The 18,494-nt window shown below is 40.4% G+C and overlaps 1 protein-coding gene across 1 annotated transcript in view; it reads left to right on the top strand.

Annotated features, from left to right (window-relative positions):
- Window positions 1–18,494, top strand: part of luzp2 (leucine zipper protein 2) — a 172,664-nt gene that overhangs the window by 133,790 nt on the left and 20,380 nt on the right. The window contains exons 6-8 of the mRNA XM_030414425.1: window positions 3,163–3,225; window positions 13,704–13,766; window positions 18,247–18,321. Of these exons, the coding sequence (XP_030270285.1) occupies window positions 3,163–3,225; window positions 13,704–13,766; window positions 18,247–18,321 (201 nt within the window). The remainder of the gene's footprint in view (window positions 1–3,162; window positions 3,226–13,703; window positions 13,767–18,246; window positions 18,322–18,494) is intronic.

Genomic DNA, 18,494 nt, shown 5'->3' with positions numbered 1-18,494 from the left:
ATACAATTTCACAAGTTATTAACTGAACAGTTGTTAAAATATTTCAGTATAAACCAACCGACTGATACCCACATTGTAATCTCTACAGCAATTTACTGTATACTGTAGCCTTCAATGGCTAAAAATAGACATGTTTATCGTCCTCAATACTTGCAGATGCAGCTGTGTTGTGAATGATTGTCATCAGACATTAGATTGTCAATGTATTCAGTATGAGCCATGACACAGTTAGAATTGTGGAGGTGGCCACATCATTCATAAGTAGATGTCAAGGGCCAGCTGGTGGATGCACAGGCGCCCCTCCCTTCCTTCTGTATCCAAACTGTCCCTGTGGTTCACAGCCAACTCGTCACCTAATAACATTGAGCTGTCTCCAACATCAAGCAGCAAATCTATCATCAGAGCACAGCGACATAATAGCCAAATGTGTTATCTCCCCCTAAATGATTTTAATGTGCCATCTATAAGCCATAATTGCTTATGGCAAGATCATATTTTCAAAAATATCCATGAGTAGGAGTAATCATGGGGATGAGAACACTTGCATGGTTCGCACTGGAGCCAAAAAAATCCCAGACTGGGGCTGATTCTGAAGAGCAGACTGACAGACAGACTTCCCATCAGTGTCTGAAATGTGCTGCTGTCAGCTCTTATCAGTATTCCCCAATCTGTGTGGTTTTGATCTGCTTTTCTTCCAGTTTTGACTAATGACTGAGCTTATTGCACATTTATTTTTAAAAGCATCCTCCACAATCCCAAAAGAAATTTGGATCACATTGCCACTGTTGTTGAAAGTTAAAAACAATTTTCTCCCTAATTTTGAGTATGACAAAAACTTCTCTCTCAAATAAGTTGTACACAATGGATCATATTAGGTTTTTGCTTGGTCTATTTAAGATTGTTCATTTTAATTAAGTGCACTGTATGGTCAAAAACTGACCCTACAGCTTGTTTATAACGATGAATGTCTTAGTATGGTTTAGCAATTAACTGTTGATAGCCCGAGCCACCCGTCACCCCCAATGTGAATCTTCCCAGTGCGGCCTCCCACATCACAAATGTGGTGATGAGGTTTTCTGGTTCATTCAGCGTACAGTTAGGGGATTACAGCCTTCATACATCCAAGCAAATCTACAGTCTTGGCAATGCCCGAGAGCTCCCACCTGGTATCCACCACCATGCTGTTTCAAAGTCTGTTAGATCACACCCTAAGCTCATACACTATAATCCATTCACATGCTAAACACGTGTCGAAAAGGAGTTGCTGTTGCATGTAGCATAACATGTTGTGGTGTACTGTATTAGAACATTGAGAGGACTGTTTCTTCTGCAGGGCAGCGAGTTTAGTCTTTGTGAATTTAGCTACTGATTGACTATTCATTGCTCCCACTTGAGTTCTGCTGGATTGGTTTAAAGAATATACCCTTGGCTACAGGTAATTAGCTCATTGATAAACTCATTAAGAAATTCTGATGTGTTGTTGAGTCAGTGAAAAACGCTTATAAATCTACAACAAAATAGTGTCTGATTACATTTGTCTCTTTAGATGAAACAGAAGTGGTGCAAGCTGTTTGTCTCGAAACACAACCACATGCACACACACACACACACGCACACTCAGAAAAACCCTCATACATCCTATGAATCATGCTTGTCACATGCATTAAGTTGTGTGGTGCAGTATGTCCTTTCCACTTCACAATACTGTTTTTACAGTACTTTTCTTTGTCTCAGAAATGTTATTACAGGGCAAAAGCCAATCTAGTTTTATGTCACAGTGGAGTCTATCTGCATCGAATGACCTTCTCTTAACTGCAAACGCAGAACCCTGTAAAATTTCGACTCTTTCAGCCTTAGTGAAGCTTTTGTCATGGCTGATTGTGCTGTTTTATTGGCTCATCTTTGGATCCAGATGGGTGCTTTGGGTTAAGCAATAAGTCGGTCTGGGAACGCTTTTACTTACGTATCATTGTCAATTAGAAAGGGAAATGCCTTCCCTCCAAATGCTGTTATTACCTTTAGGTCCCATTCTCTAGCCTGTGTCATTTGCTGACTTTCCTTTAAATACATAGAAGTGCATTTTATTCAATTCTCAATTAAGAAAGAAAGATATTATCATGGTTTCTTATGCCAAGACTGTAGACGGAAACATTTGTGTTATCTTTGCCCGTCATCATGCCTTTTAGTAGCAGGGTGTACAGTACCACAGAGACAGTACTTGTTTCACTATGTGGCCAGATTCTCAAATGAAGAAAAGTTATTAACAAACTAAAAGTGTTTTATTACTTCAAATATCAGGTTTCTGTCATATATGGCACCTGGTAATAAGAGCAGTGCAGGTCTGCTTCAAACAGCTGAACGTTCTTTCTAAAATAACACGATTAAAATTCCTCTTCCTGAGGATATTTATTTTACCACATATTGTACAATGTGCAACATAGTTCTCTGCATTTTACCCATCGTGGAGGAAAATTGGGCCACCGTAGTACAGCACCCAGGGACCAACCCCAGTTCTAAGCCAGTGCCTTGGTCAAGGGCACCGACTGGAGAATAAATCTAATATAGGAATTTGAATGGTGGGGGAAACCGGAGCACCTGGAGAAAACACACACAAGTCCGGGGAGAATATGGAAACTGCACATACACACACACACACACTCATCTCATGTAAAGTAATGTAACATACTGTATTGCTTTTTTCGTTTGCTCCAGATAGTTTATAAAAATACAGCAAGAATCTTAACTGGCAACGCACACAGATTCCCTGGGACCCCTTGCTTTGGTATCCCTCCACTGGCTGCCAGTCAATGATTTTAAGGCTTTACTGATCATGTTTAAAGTTCAGTGGGGGTCTGGCCCTGAGATACATTTCTGACCTTTTAGATGGCTATGAGCCTGAGTGCACTTTCAGATCCTCCGACAGGGCACTCTTGACTGCTCCTCAGTCTGGTCTGAAATCGAGAGGCAACCAAGCACTTGCTGTCAGAGCTCCTCAACAGCCAAATGCCCTGCCAGAGGAAAAAAAACTGAGGTCCGCTGAGTCAATAGCATTTATTAATTTTTTTTTGTTTCATAACAGCGAAGATTGTTAAGGGAACATGCAGTCCAGAACACAGGGTAGACACCAATGGCATCATGTTGTCTTTCTGCTCTCTTTTCCAGAACAAGAGCTTGAAAAATAAACTGCTCTCCGGACACAAACTTTGTGACGCCTACGCTGAGGAGGTAAGGATTTTCAATTAGTACATTCTGTTCTATCATCAGACACATTATTCATTCTCATCTCAGCTACATTTTGGTACATTTTTCATGGAAAATGTACAATTCATGGGAAGATATTGCCGACATAATGTGTTCTCCTGTCAAGTTATGTTACCAAATAGATAAAGATAGATTTTGTATTCTTCCTTTAATTGTAAGTTATTCATAATTGCTTAGATTATCAATTGCAACTATAACTCTCGGTGGTGCCTTACAAAAAGGTTAGAAATTATCCACTCCACTTTTTCTCCCATACAAACTTACTTTATTTTGCAGTCCACTGAATCTCAGAACAACTACTTTCTAACAGCGAGCTCTTTGATGGCTGCACAGAGCAATCTGAAGAACTCAGGTTGCAGTGAGAGCAGCTGACTATATTTCATCGGAGTCATTTTTGCTGTCACCTACTTTCCCTCTTTTTCTTCTTCATCTCTGCTGCCGGTTGTTACGGTCAGAAGCATACCCAAGGTTCACATCCTTAGTGAAGCCTTGAGCTGAGCTTTGAACTGCTGCTTTTGCCTTCCTGCTGACCAATGCTCATGCTGAAATTTAGCCATGCAGGGTCTTACAAGGCAGCAGGTCCTGCGGGCATTCTGATGACATGCCCAAGTGAGTGCAGCTGGCGCTGTGTAATCATAGGCTCAATAGTTATGCACTTGTGCAGTTGGTGATTCTGAGTATTTCCTGTAACCAGGCTACAGTATGTGGAATAACTTTGGATATCTATGACATAAAGCACTGTGGTGATACAGACAGATTGATGGATGGCAACCTTGGTGTGGAGACGGTTATTTTTCTTTAGAGAGACCCTGGGCTAGACCTCCCCCGAGGCAGCTGAGGCTTGTTGGATCAATGCTACAGTGGATATTACCAAGGCTTTTGAGTGGCAGAACAAATGTTAGTTTGCATTTTCAAGTGAAGAAAGCAATCATTGAGCCTGGTAGGTATCAGAGTGGAAACTGTGATAATTGCTCAAGTGAGTAATCTGTACATTTAAAAAACATATTTCTGCACTCAAATTACCTAACGTGCTTTTAAATTAGTAGCCTGCCCTCTCTCTCTTGATTATGTGCATGTCTTGTACCTACCTACAGTACAGCCCAATATATTACTTATACACGGTGTCAGTCGTGTTGTTAGCTTTTCCTTCGCTAGCTGTTGGTTCTCAGTGTAGTTCCCTTTGAACATTTCTTTCATCACTCAATTAAACCTGAAACTCTGTGGGAAAATACGCTCAGTTGCCAGCTTATTAGGTCGACTAAAAACTAATGCAGTCTCATACAGAATCTCACCTTCATGAAGACTATAATGCCATGATTGTTGAAACCATCTCAGAGCAGTAAAGCTGCAGTCTATGTTGCTGTTAAAATGTACTGTGTTATGCTGACAGGCGAGTCTTATTTTGTCAAATTGTTTATATCAACGAAGGTGGAGGATCAATAATACAAACACATCTCTGTATAATGCAACACAGGTCAAGGTTACCAAAATTACAACCTCCCAAATAATCACACACTCTGATCTAAAAACAGACATAATAGAAAATGAACACTGTAGCCTTCACGGGGATAGGATTTATTGTTGTTGCATTAAATTGCATTAGGTTTAGCTAGATGAACATAATTAACAGACGACGAATGGTCTGAAAAGGGGTCTCTCTATTGGAAATCAAGTGCTGAAGGTTCTCAATGTTTATGGCAGTTTTAAATATTATTCATTTAAAACTCATGTTTCCTCAAGCAAACAAAGCTTTCCAGCATGGAGGGCTGTTATAATGTCCAATGAAGCTTGAAAACTGTATAAGAAGGACACAATGGGGCTATGACAAATAGAAAGAAAAGGACAACCTTAGAGAAATTAGTTTAATGATTAGCCGGCACTTCAGCAGCTTCTTGTGGCCGCTGGCCTCAATCTGTGACCTCACCTCCTATTATTATAATAACTGAACACTGTTATATAGACTTTACTCAATCACTTTGAGGCTATACATCTTGATAATGAAGATAATAAACAGTCTCAGCAAGTGATGAAGTCTTTCTGAAAAAATCGCTTCCGTCTTTCACCCAGAATTTCTGCTGGATAAAGATACAACATATCTGTGGTCTGCTGAAACACACACTGCCAACATTAATTCTGGCGCCTCGGTTGAGCTTCAGTAACAGACTCGAGCTTTGAACTGACCACAATCACATGGACTTTTGCAGTTGAAAGGTCCACGAAGACGATTTAGTGTTTGGAATCTCTCAATGTTTAAGAGCTTTTAATCGACGCTAAAGTACACTCCAACACTAAGGTTACTCTTGAGTTGAGACGTGGTAAATTGGTGTTGAAAATTACAGCCCTCTTTCCTTTTACAAATCCTCCAGCTGAACGTTGCTAACAATTTACCAGCAAAGCTTATCCAAGCCATCATCACATATTCAAACTCCGGGATGATGATGGCACATTTGACTGTACAGCCAAGTCTGATTATAACACTTCAGGAGTTGGAAAGAGTACAAAGGCGATGAAGAGGGGCTGATTGAAGTTGTCGGTCAATCTACACTGAGCCAGAATTTTCTTTGCAGCAAAGGAAAAAGATCTAAATGGTGATAAAATACGGTTGGTCTTGTGCTTGTAAATGATATATATCTTGCTCGCAGTGCTCTCTAATACTGAGATGCGTTCTTTCCCCGGTGCTCCTTTGTCTGCTTGATTACCTCTACGGAACTGTTATCAAGGCAAGTAGACTTCAAGGTCCTCGAGGACTACTAGAATTTTCTTGAATGCCGGAGGATCACTGAAGGTCACTGTCTTCAATTCCCTTGGGAGGCTATAAAAGTTGAAGTAAATCAGTGAGGGGGACATTCTCTCACACCACTACTTTCATCCTGGAAAGTTATTTACGTTTAAAGGGGAAGGGGTTGCGAACTGAACGTGTAATCACACTGTAATTACGGCAGAGTGACAGAAAGAGATGGACACTAAAGCTGCAGAGTGACTGCTGCCAGAGCAGGAAATTATAAATAACATTATTCTATTACTGCGTGTCTTTCGGTAGAGGCACTGTCTGCTCTTAAATGTCGTAATATGTATGAAAGCAAAAAAATTACCCTTACACAAACTACACTACACTGCTGCACTTTCACCTTACGTTATGGAAGTCATGGTGCAAAAATCAAACGCCTCATATAGATTAACTCTTAAGAACATGTTTACCCCTGAACCTTTACTGTCAAGAAATCATCTCTTCATGCCTCAAAGATTATTTTCAATTAGGATTTCCTCGGAGCCAAGAGTGAGTCAGAGTATATATATAAAAAAAAATGGTTGTGATATAAATCTTTGAATCTTAAATCAGGCCTTTGAAGCCATGTCCAAGAACTGAGATTAGGCCAGATCTTTATTTGGCTCGCCTTGAATAAACTTTCAAGCTCCTTTTGTAGTGAATGATACATTTTTAGGAATCGTGAGTAAACAGCAGCTTTGCTTTATGTGATTTGCATTCTCATCTTGTGAAAATTGGCTTTGGGAATTCCTGCATTGTATTCTGGAATATGTTTCATTCGGTGTGGTAATCATTTTTGGAAAGCTGCTTTAACTTGTGCTTGGCTTTAGCCGGCTGTGTGAGGTGGAGGATCAGGCTTTGTGCTCTTAATCCGTGTAGTGTGTTGAAAACTAGTCAACTAAAGTGACATGAAATTACATGTTAACAACAATAAAAAGAGGGTTGTACAGTTGCTGTTAAAATGATATGCATGAACTGATCCTATGTCTGCACAGACTGTACAGAGTCCAGAACAAACACTGGCTATTATTAGAGGAAACAATATTAATTACATAAAAACAAATATTATTCTTATTAACTAAGACTACAAAATAAAAGTGTTATTTGACGACAATGTTCCCAATATACAAAATCTCTATGAGGAGGACTTCAGATGCGTGGAGCAAGGGTGCAGCTGATCATTGTTTGATTGTTAATTATTCTAGTTATTCTCTGATTATCATAATAAACCCCATAAAACCCTGACCTCTTCAAGTTGCTTGTTTTGTCAGACAAACCGTCCAAACCCTAAATATTTTAAGATTACGAAAACAAAAATCCATTAATTATTCATCAAATATTGAGGAATTCACCTCTTTTGCGTAGTTCAAGGAATTATTTTTAAATTAGAGACATTGTTACCTTCAGCTATGAGGGTTTTCAAAGCGTTTGGTGACCCTGTCATTCCAAATTGGTATTAATGTTATATGTTTGTATAATGTAATATTGTGCCATATGTTTAATTACATTAAACAACAGCCATCACATCTATGTCTAAATACAAAGGTGCACTGTGCCTCGTGTTTTTATATTGTACCTCTTTATAGTCCTAATTAGAATTTCTCAATGTTAGCCTTTGACCATTCTTAAAGCCCCATGCTCTATCTACAGACGAGTTGTGCAGGTCAAGTGTCATTCAGGTCAGTTGGTTCAAACTAATTCCGCCCTTTTGAGAATAACAAGCAGTTTGAACTCTATTAGCTGCTCTGAGTTTTAACAGCCCTAATGAGGTTCAACAGGCTTGTTATTTCAGTTGCCACAGCCTCCTTGAAATCAATTCAAGGATGTGTCATTGTTTGAACTAAATTGATTTGAAATAATTAAGAATGGTGGAATTTTTGTAAGCCAGAGATATTTCATCGTAGACATTTATTATTTTCTGGATCTCAAAAAACACTTTGGAAAGACAATAGTGGAATTGTCATGTTCAAACATGACCATATGAATGTGGAAAGGTCAGTAAGAGAAATCTAACCGAGGCTTAGTCAAGTTCGGTCAGGAAACTAACTGGCAGGCAGCCACCGGCCTGACTCAGCTGCATGCTTGTTCACTTCACCAATCACAAACATTTAGCAAATTCAGCAGCCCATTTAAATTGAAAGGGAAACATATCAGGACTTTGCTGCTGGTGAAGCTACTGCTGCCTGCTGTACGGCGCAAATCTGGCTATTTTTGCATTTCATCTTGTTCAGTGGAAAAACGTCATGAAACCTCTCTGACCCAGATGGTGATATGCTCGAGGGAAACATCTGAGAGTTCAGGACACCTGAGTCAAAAGTCAAGGTTACCGTTCAGTGAGGGAGAGCGACACATGGCATTAGAGATGCCATTTAATCTGTTTCGCATCTTTTCCCCAAGAGCATAAATTTATCACCTATTTTCTATTCTGTCAGATTCACACAGTCATCGTTTGCATGAAAGATGTCGTTACCCTTCAGTATCCGAGCTCTTTCACTATATTTATTTCTTGCATCAGGTTTTATTGGAGTCATCAGGGCACCTGAACCATATGCAGATAAAACATAATACGCTGGATTTGGGGGGATTTCCTGTGAAGAATTATTTCAAGGTGAACGGCCCCATGTAATTAATTCTACAGGGCTTTTTGAGGGAAGCTGCATGCTGTGTGCAGCGCTGTGCAGTATATGTTCAGTGCTCAAACAACATGAATACCAGTCTGACTTGGCCAAAGCAAAACCATTTTAATCTTTGCACTAACAACGTTATCTAAAGGGAGTCTAAAATGTAATGCATTTGGATTCTACATATTCATTTAGAAAATCACACTGTATAAGCAAAACTACTGAACTCAACTCTGAAATGTGTTAGCTGCGGCACTGCTCATGTTACCAGTGTGTGTTAGATTGGAGATGCTAAGATTACATGTGGGTTTTATTTGAGCCAGGAAAGGTGTTTAACCACTGACATTTTGGTAACTGCGTCAGTCGAATGACCCTCATCTCAAAATGTATGTCCTTGTTGTCTCTCCCTCCGAGCCTTAAGATGCTTCTCAGTTTTTTCTGTCCAATCAGGAGGCAGCAAAGACATGACATACTTGTAGTTAAATGCCATGTATTATTAGAATGACTGAGGCCTAACCCAGTGAGATCCATCCAGAAATAAGAAATCAAAGCAGAGTTTCTTCACATTAATGTTTCATGTTCGGCCACTTTGATAGTCTGTTGTTTTGGGAGATGTTGTGTGCTCCCAGCTTCAGTGATATATCCTACAATACAATTATGTGCACAGAGAGCATTCCAGAGCAGATCCTTTAAATAAAACAAATGTATTACCCCTCTGTTCTACTTTATTCACTAACCACATTTGAAGAATCAGATTACCCTGACTGAAATGATTGAAATAAACTACATACTTCAGTCAGTAATTTTTGGCTGGCAGCCAGTCACTGGTCTGCCTCAGCTCGCATGATTCAGCCAATCAGACACACTTCACAAATAGGACAATCTGTTTAAACGGGAAAGAGACGAAGCAGGTCTGTGATGCTGACGTGCTCCTGCTGTATTCTGAGGACGTCTGGACACTTCTGCACATCTACTATCACCCTGCGGTGTCGCGTCACCTGTTCCTGTCTGCTTATTATGTATGTGGAGTAGCTCTGCTGTTATCGTACAGAGAGGATTTATGGTACATTGACAGCCTGTACAGGCTGTACATACAAAAGAGATCTGTTCTTTGCTCAGAGTAAAGCAATGTTTTGTCTTCCTTCTCTCAAGTTACAATGTAAGCCATTTCTTAGTTGTCCTTCCTGACAGAAGTTTTGACAGCTACTGTGCATGGATAAAGGATGAACAGAAATTCACAGAGACATCAGTATAAACACATTCTCATATTGATGTTCTGACAGACTCTCATCTACCTACCGATGAATTTGCTTCATGACCAAACTAAACTCTGCCTGCCTGAGTTTTTTAATGATGTCTTCCAATTCAAGATGCGCTCACACGGTGTCATAAAGACTGGATCCTGTTTGAACTTGGATAATGACAAACCTCTAAAGGCTGTAATGTCATACTTCAGGAATTGTGTCTTTAAATGGAGAACTGGCACAGCTTCAGCTTTAACTCAAAGGTGTTGAAACTCTCTTTGAATGAAAGAGCAAAATATCAATTTGGAAAAACGAATCAGCATCGAACAAAAAAAGGACAAGTAAATAGGACATAAACAAAATGTATGTAGCAATGGAAATGTGTCGAGATCAGGAAATAATTGCATGGAAATGTAATTATGTACAGCTGATATATTGATTTTGGTATATGTCAGAGGAATCTGGCAGACATAAACGCTTCAACAATCGATAAGCTGCTGTCACATCTAACATTAAAAAGATTAAATTCCATTCTTATTGAATTCAGTTGTTTTACAATGACCAAGGGACTGTAAGGGGTTGTTTCCAGATGAGACTGATCCCACTTTGTACTACCTGCCCAGCACCAAGACAGACAAAGTTGTTGACTAGCTTATCAACTTAGAGCAGTATTTCGTAGAGATGTTGAGATACCAGTAACAGTTCCAGAAGTGCCTTTAATACTGCTGAAATGCCAAAATCAGTCTTGGCTATTTGATGCCACATTATTTATTGATTTTTTAGGGACCCTACTTCCCAGCAATATCCCATACATTTACTGCCCAATTAGCTAATATCTATAAAACAGCAATTGATTTTGTAACTTCAAGGACATCAATAGCATAACATCCATACAGGGCAAGTAGTGTCGAAGTCCTTATCACTCAGCAGCAATCTAGGCAATGGCCCCAGGCAGTTATCTCAAATTGGTCACTGTAACATACCAACTGGATGTATAATCTTCAAACAAATCTGATAAAAAAAAAAAATAAAATAAAATAATAATATTTTTATAGTGTGGTTACTTTGAAAATACGATTTAAAATGCTTTTTCCCCTCAGGTTATACTTCCCCTATGCACGCGCACAGTTTCATAACACAAAAATATTTTGACTTCATCATGTCTTCATACAGTAGTATATTTTGTGTTTTTATGGGTTTCATTGAATAAAAACATGGTCAGCTCTCAGGCAGATCCAGAAAAGCCTCCCAGCCCAGGCAGAGTCAGCTAAGAAGGCTGTGGCTAACGGGGCTAGCTAGCTAACAGCAGCTACTGTTAGCAGCAGTTAACAGTCACTCTGGTATTATATGCAAATAATATGAATCGGACAGTGGCTAACTCTGACGCATTACATCTTTAATTATGATTTCTCAGGTCTGCTTCTTTGCAAAACAACAGTTCACCTGACACATACAAGTCGTTCGGGAACTGCTTGGCTCTGTACTGAGGGGTGAATGTCAAGTTTCTCAGCTTTTTCGCCGACGAAGACGGAGCTGTGGGCAGCCACTTCGCCATGCTTGCAATGTTTTGACGGGAGAGCTCAGTCTGTGGGGAGGGGGGCGGCCGCGACTTGTTGTGCCACCCAGATTTGGTTCCCCCCGTACAGTTTTCCCCAGACAAAAGTTCCTCTTCCACACGAGAACAACATTTCAGTGAAATTATGTCAAATTCCGCGATATTCCGTGTTAAAAAGTAGATTCCGTTTTAATCGGCCAATTCCGCGATTCCGTCCGCAATTCCGTGATCGCGGAAATCATAGGGCCCTACATACCCCTCCAGAATCTGACAGCATACTCTAATTGTCTGAACTCTTAATTGAAAAACAGAATCATAATAGCAGAATATGTCTGTCGAAGACCTGCTTTCTCATCGTTCTCAACAGAAAGATCCCTCACAACCATGCATTACTTGCATATTTGGACAGGGTTAGGGAGGAGCTGTTAAGGCACACCACGCTTATAAACCCCTGTTTCAATATATTTGAAATGCAGGTCCTAGTCTTGCAGGATTTAAGCCATTAGGAAAGAGAAGGCAGAGATGCTGCTGTGATTCTCCCGGGCTGCTGAGACAGCTCACATGATTTATTCTGAGTAAATAATAGACCAACGCTTTAGCAATCCTGAGAGTCGGCACATTTAGACATTCAGGTATTTGCATTTTTAAGTTGCCACTCCACAGCGTGTGTCTCTGTAGCCTCTTTATATGATTCATTTTGTCCACAGCAAGTATCTCAATAGCTCCACTTAACTGATAGAAATAAAAATTAATTTGTAAACATTTAATGTTTACAGCCTGAGCCACAGAGAAACTGACTTAACAACCTAATTTCAAAGATTTGGCTCGCCCTCTGTGAGTTTCAAAGTTAGCGCTGTGTTTATTTAACCTTCCAATATTTTATGAGGAGCCCCAGGATGCAATTTTTGAATCCAGTTACACATGACAGAGATGGGTGTCTTGGGACATGGAAGCACCCTGAGAAGAGGAATAACAAGATAAAGATTCTCATAAAAAAAATGAGCACAGTTGCTTGTCAAGCACAAAAAACCCTCTGAAGTGAATTTGTCCCTCAGCATCGGGTTCACTGTGCATTGGTAAAAGATTAGACCTCGTGTCACATTTTGTCTCTCCGTGTCAAGGAGGTGTGGAGACAGACACAGACACAGGTAGGAGAGCAAGAGAGGTTTGCAGATAAAAAGAAAGGGATATACTTTAGATGGATAGAAAAAGATATAGATGGGTGGAAAGAAGGATATACAGATATAGATACAGACATATATAGATAGACATAGAGACAGATATAGAGCGCCGATTCCTAAAAAGTTTGACGCTGTCTAGAACATAACTAAAAACAGGATACAGTAACTTGCGTGGTGAACCTCGCCCTATCCTTGCTTTAGGATGCAACTTTCATTTTCAAGACTTTCCCAGTCTTTCATTCATTACTTTTTGTAATTTGTAAAAAGTAGATAGACATTAAGAAATAACATTATATCATTTTAATACTTCATATGACTTGGCAAACTGAAATACTGTATGATGCACTCCCTTATCGATCTACTCTGTTTAAGCTTGATGTTTGCTGGGGTTCAACATGAATCAAGGAAATTTTATTTGCATACTTGTAAACAGTTACCCACAGTTACCCTCTTGGATGTTGCATTGTGTTCACCATATTAAACCTCTATTAAAACATCTTCTGGCCTTACTGTAGACACCTTCTGAACTGCTGCTGAGTTTCTTGTGGAGGCTTTCAGTGTTCATGCTCACATGATGAGCAGCTTTGAGGATGGCAGTGTACCAGGCTATCTGGGAGAGAGCCTCTGTGTTCCATGTGCCCACTGATGTGGAGCAACAGAGTGAATGTCAGGCAGAGCTGGTCACTGTGTCTGTTCGGGGGCGGCAGTAAAGATCTGCTCTGTTTGTGTGTGCGCTGCTAACGGATGACAGGCGAGGGCCCGCCATTACCAAGGAACCTGCATGTGTGTGGTGATGGTGGTGGTAATGTGTGTAGTGGGAGGGAGAATTCAGGTTTAGACAGTGGGCAAGAAGCCAGTGCATGACTGCATCATTGTGTGGACTATGCAGTTCAGTGAAGGGGAGATTTGATATTTTCTTCCTCTCAGTACAGCCTTCCTTTAAGCCAGAGCTTTGCCCAGGGAACACTCACAAAGGAGTCTTCTGCTGCAGCTGGCAGAATCCTGCTACGTGATCTAAAACCAATTTCGCTATTTGAATAAGCTAACACTTATTTCCTTATCTTTCTCTTGCAGTCCAAAAAAATCCAGGCTCAACTGAAAGAACTGCGGTACGGGAAAAAGGATTTAATTTTTAAGGTAAGTTCAAACTGAAGGGGGGGGGGGTGGCTTTGTAGTAGCTCCAGACCAGAGGTAAACATGTACTCTAGACCACCTTGAAAGACTGATCCCATCACAGGAGGTACTCCAATTACTTCAGTCTGCAATTACAAAGCCCGTCCCAGTCCGCGGCTTAGTCAACTCAGTCCACGGACAGCTCTATCCTAAGTCATGTCCTCTGTTTTCCCCTCTGCAAGATCTGTCCCATCTTTTTCAATCATGGGAGGTATGTGGATAAGTGATGCAGACAGCGGTGGGTGAATTTGATACAGAATTATTCATTAGATCATACTAGGGAATCTTTGAGACACAAATTACTGATGACACCATGTATTGCTACAATTCAGTGGGTACCATATAGGGCATCCGAAATTTGTCCCCTCCTTATATACCTCCTCTGCAAGCATGCTATAAACAGTGGTAAGACAGGAAAGCGTTCTGCCTTCTCCTCCACCCCTTGCATTGCAGAGACTAAATGTTCTTAGATCCGGGAGCTTACGTAATATTTATTGGCATTTACTGGTACATGGACTGACCTTTCAGGCCTTGTTTGCGGTGTTAAAATGCTAGTCGATATTTCTGCCACGAAGCTTCACGATGCTATTTCTTAAATGTATGTTTTGATCCATCAGACCCATCATTGCAAAAGCTGCAACAGACATAAATGAATAAAAATGGACCAACTCCGCACAGACCGAATTTTATGTTTCTAGTCCGATGCCTGAATATATTGTCCCTGGATGTCCTGTTCCTTGTTCTATTTCTAGACTGTGAATGATGGATGCATTGACTTGTTTGCTTGGTGTCACTCCTCGTAAATCGTTGTCTCTAAATTGCATCAGTCACTCACACAACAAACCCTTGTTGCTCAATGTCACCAAACATTTCATGAGGACCTTTAAAACATTATGGTCTTTTGTTATTTGCAGTTGCAGAAGGATAGGGCTAATTTGATTGCATGCTTTGTCTTGTAAAAACAGTCATGTTTTGGAGATTCTACACAGTCTGCTTTTTCTTCACTGGTAGAAAGGTCAGAGGGAAATGCATCATGTCTGTCTGACCCCCAGGAGCCCTCTGGCTATTCCTGAAAACTCATATGTATTCCACACATGCTGCGATCAGAAGCCCAGCAGGGGATGAGGGAGTAGGAAGTAGAGACGAGTCACTTAAGATACAGAAATGTCATCAGCCTCACAGGGTGGATGTCAATCAAGGCACCTTGACCGGGAGGCAGCTGAATTGGTTATGACGGCTGTTGTACCATATCAAACTGCATTTTGCAGCATGATGCCACAGTAGACGCAAACACAACGACCTGACAAGACTGGAGACAGAACAAAATCAAGAAGCCTCAAAACCTAATTATCCTATCTTGGGAACCATTCAGTCTGCCTTGGAAATGAAAGAAAGAAAGATTGAACAAGATTTGTGAAACCATAAAAACAGACAAAGGGCACCGTTACGACAAAATGCAATGATGCAGATTCACAAAATGTGGACATACTGCACCTACAGCACCAAAATAAGAAGCCAGCATTGTCAGCGTTTTCTTCACTGGAGTATTTTCCATTAATAGTCCCTTAGAATTGAAGGACAACCTGAAAAGAGACCCAACTTTGTGAATCCAAACCATGCGGTCCCAGAACTTGACTGTAAGCACCGCACAAAGACAGGTTCCCCTTCGCTTGCTCTGCCGTAACATTAAAGCCTTAGGAGGAACTGGCGGTGCCTTCCCTGCGTTCCCCTATGAGACGATATTTTTTGGCAGGCGTATTCAAGCCTTCACATCTTCCTTTCTCCATCAGTCCACTTTTAAATGTACCCCTAGAGCTGTTTCTCCACCAGCTTAAAAGAAAAAGAAACAACAGAAAGGAAAAAATGACAGCTTGATGTAGTTGCATGCCTCATCTTGCAGAGTGGCTAGTACCCCACTGACCCCCACACCTCCATAATGGACTCCGCACACAAATACACAGCTTAGGACTTGGAGGCACTAACCCTGAAAGTCAGCATTTCTGGGTCAGTGGCCATATGCCCGCAGTCCTCAGGGGACTACACGCTGATGATGCTCTGCGTAATGGATGTAAAGGCTCTCCACTGTAATGCTACACAGCCGCATGCGTGCACTTACAAACACACACAGTCTTCAGATCCAGAGACAAGCTAAGAGCAGGCTGCATTTTCTTCTGTGTGCTCATGAGGCAATCCAGCCTAGACTCAAGATTATTCAGGACAACCCTTTATTAACCCCACTATTTGGTGCTGTCTTTCAATATTTATTCTGGATCCAACACATAAACATTTCAGGCAGCTTTAAGTGCAACATTCTTGTACTTTTGGCTACATCATAACACACCATCCACTGCTAGTAAAAACAATTAAATCTTCTGTCTTTTTTGAAATTGGACAGATTTTTCTCAGTAGCCTACTTAAAAATAGTTCAAATATGCATCAGTGAATACATTTTATTTGGCATTACCATGATGGTAATCCAGAACTGGCTCCAAATTGTCCGGTCCATTGGAATCTTATGCATCCAAGCTAATCAATACTTTTTATCAAGGCTAGCATGTTTTTCAGACAATTGCAAAACAGTGACATCATACTAATGTGTCTATGCTTGGGATAGACCATTCATCAGCCGATATGTGCAATGTTCTTTCTTTAAATCATTTTGGTCTATATATGGCTATGCAAAATTACTTGGGACTTGTCCGCCTCCAGTAGAATCAGCTGTTCCAAGAAGTTTCGCCCATATTTTCTAACCTTGTCGTCAGAGTGCAGCTTGGAAGGAATTTCATGCAGTAGACTAGGTTATGCAAAAAATATCTCTGATGTTATGTTAATATCTTAGTCTACATGTAAAAATGTGACATTAATTATTGCACGTGTATGGCTGCTGCACATCTAACATTAATGCAAAGCATTCTCCTGTCCGTGTCAGTTTGTTTACTTTAGCTTAAGAGGGACAGAGAGGTAAAAGGTTGTTTGACTTGATTGACTCAGTGTATCCTCAATGCAAAATGGTGACATACTCAAGCCAAGTTCAGCCGATAAAAACAGTTTGTAAAAGGTCCTATCGATGCCAATTAATCGGCTCAACAAATTAATCAGTTGACCTCTCAATATACAAAAAAACTAAATATCGTCAGTTCTTGCCAGTGTCGTGCAGCTTTACACTTGTGGACAACCCAGATACAAATGACTTGTCCGAGACTTCCTGTAAATGAAGGAAGACCTTCCATCAGATCAGATCAGATTTGTTGGCTTCTTTGCTGGTGAATACTGCCTCGTCTGTCCTGACTGTCACTCTATGACTCATCTGTCAGGGAGAACTTAAACATCCTTTCAGCTGCCCGTTGAGTGGTGTAAGTGGCAGACATGTTTATCTCTTAAAATCACCACCTTACTGGCAGAAATCGAGATGAAAAGGAGATGAAATCAGTAAACATGCCAATATCCCAACTGCATCACAAAACTGACTGAAGTATCACATAAGTCTATAAAACTGACCAAAAAGCATCAATCAGCCTCATCACCCATCTCTGAAGTTCTAGAGGTCGTGGATGCTGTTTGTCGGTCTAGCTGACCTTGAGTGTTTCAGAGTGTGAGCCCTTGCAGTTTATCATTTTGAGAGGCTAGTAAAAGACACACAATAACAGTTTGTCACCAAGGTCAGTTTTCCACAAACTGAATGCAAATTATCCCAATACAAGTTCTTCTTCTTTTTACTGATGAATTTAGCAATAACAGGGGAGGGACCTCTGTTGATGCTCATATGGAGTTGGATTGGCTCATTTACAGAAAAGAAGCCTTTGTGTGGGCGTTGTTCAGCTCAGGGGATTACACTCCAGCAATGATGCTCATCAAGGGGTCTGGTGTTTTCAGGATGTTTCCTCTTAAAACTGTCAAGATTAAACCTTTCTTCTCTCTAACGAACAGATGTGATCTTTTTAAATGTGGCTTTGAATGGACTTGCGCTTATCTTATTCCCTGTACCCTCTGGATTCTTGTCCGTGTTCAATGGAGGTATTATTCACTAGAGCATTTTAGTTTAAAATCAAACTAAGAATGTACCAATATAATGGGGCTATGATTACAAAGGTTTATGAGTTCCCAGCACTCTTCTGTTTAAAGTCTGAAGGGATTCATTGACTACTAAAAGGGTTTAATGTACATGGAGTTTAGTGCTCAATCAATGTGTGTGTGTGTGTGTGTGTGTGTGTGTGTGTGTGTGTGTGTGTGCATGTGTGTGTGTGTGTGTGTGAGGTGTCATTATACAGGTTTTAAGAAGTCAGGACAAAAGTGATCGGAAAAATAATAAAGAGGGGTCTCAACTCTTTGTGCTATTGATTTGCGTTATTGATAGCGCTGGGGCAACGAGGTGGGGATGAAGAACATGCTTTGTTTGCACAGAACAAAGAGAGTTCAGCTGATTCAAAGTCATGTCTTTCTTAAGGGGCAGCAGCTAATGGACTTGGAGCACAAGTTAACTATAGCTAAGGAAGAACTGGAGAAGACTGCACTGGATAAGGTGAGCAAACATAACCAATGATCAATGATTTGTATTTGATGTTCCTGCTGTAATTGTGTTACTTTGGCTACATTTCTTTATTTGTGGGTTGTATTGCTTTAAAAGGTGCACTATGTAGTTTTGGAATAGAAATTCAAACTAAAAAAGCTAATATCTACAATATTAATCTGGTA

The sequence above is a fragment of the Sparus aurata genome, chromosome 4 (assembly GCF_900880675.1).
Source record: "Sparus aurata chromosome 4, fSpaAur1.1, whole genome shotgun sequence".
In the NCBI taxonomy this organism is placed as follows: Eukaryota; Metazoa; Chordata; class Actinopteri; order Spariformes; family Sparidae; genus Sparus; species Sparus aurata.
Note: the sequence above shows the minus strand (reverse complement) of the source record. Positions and strands in the feature narration are given on the sequence as shown.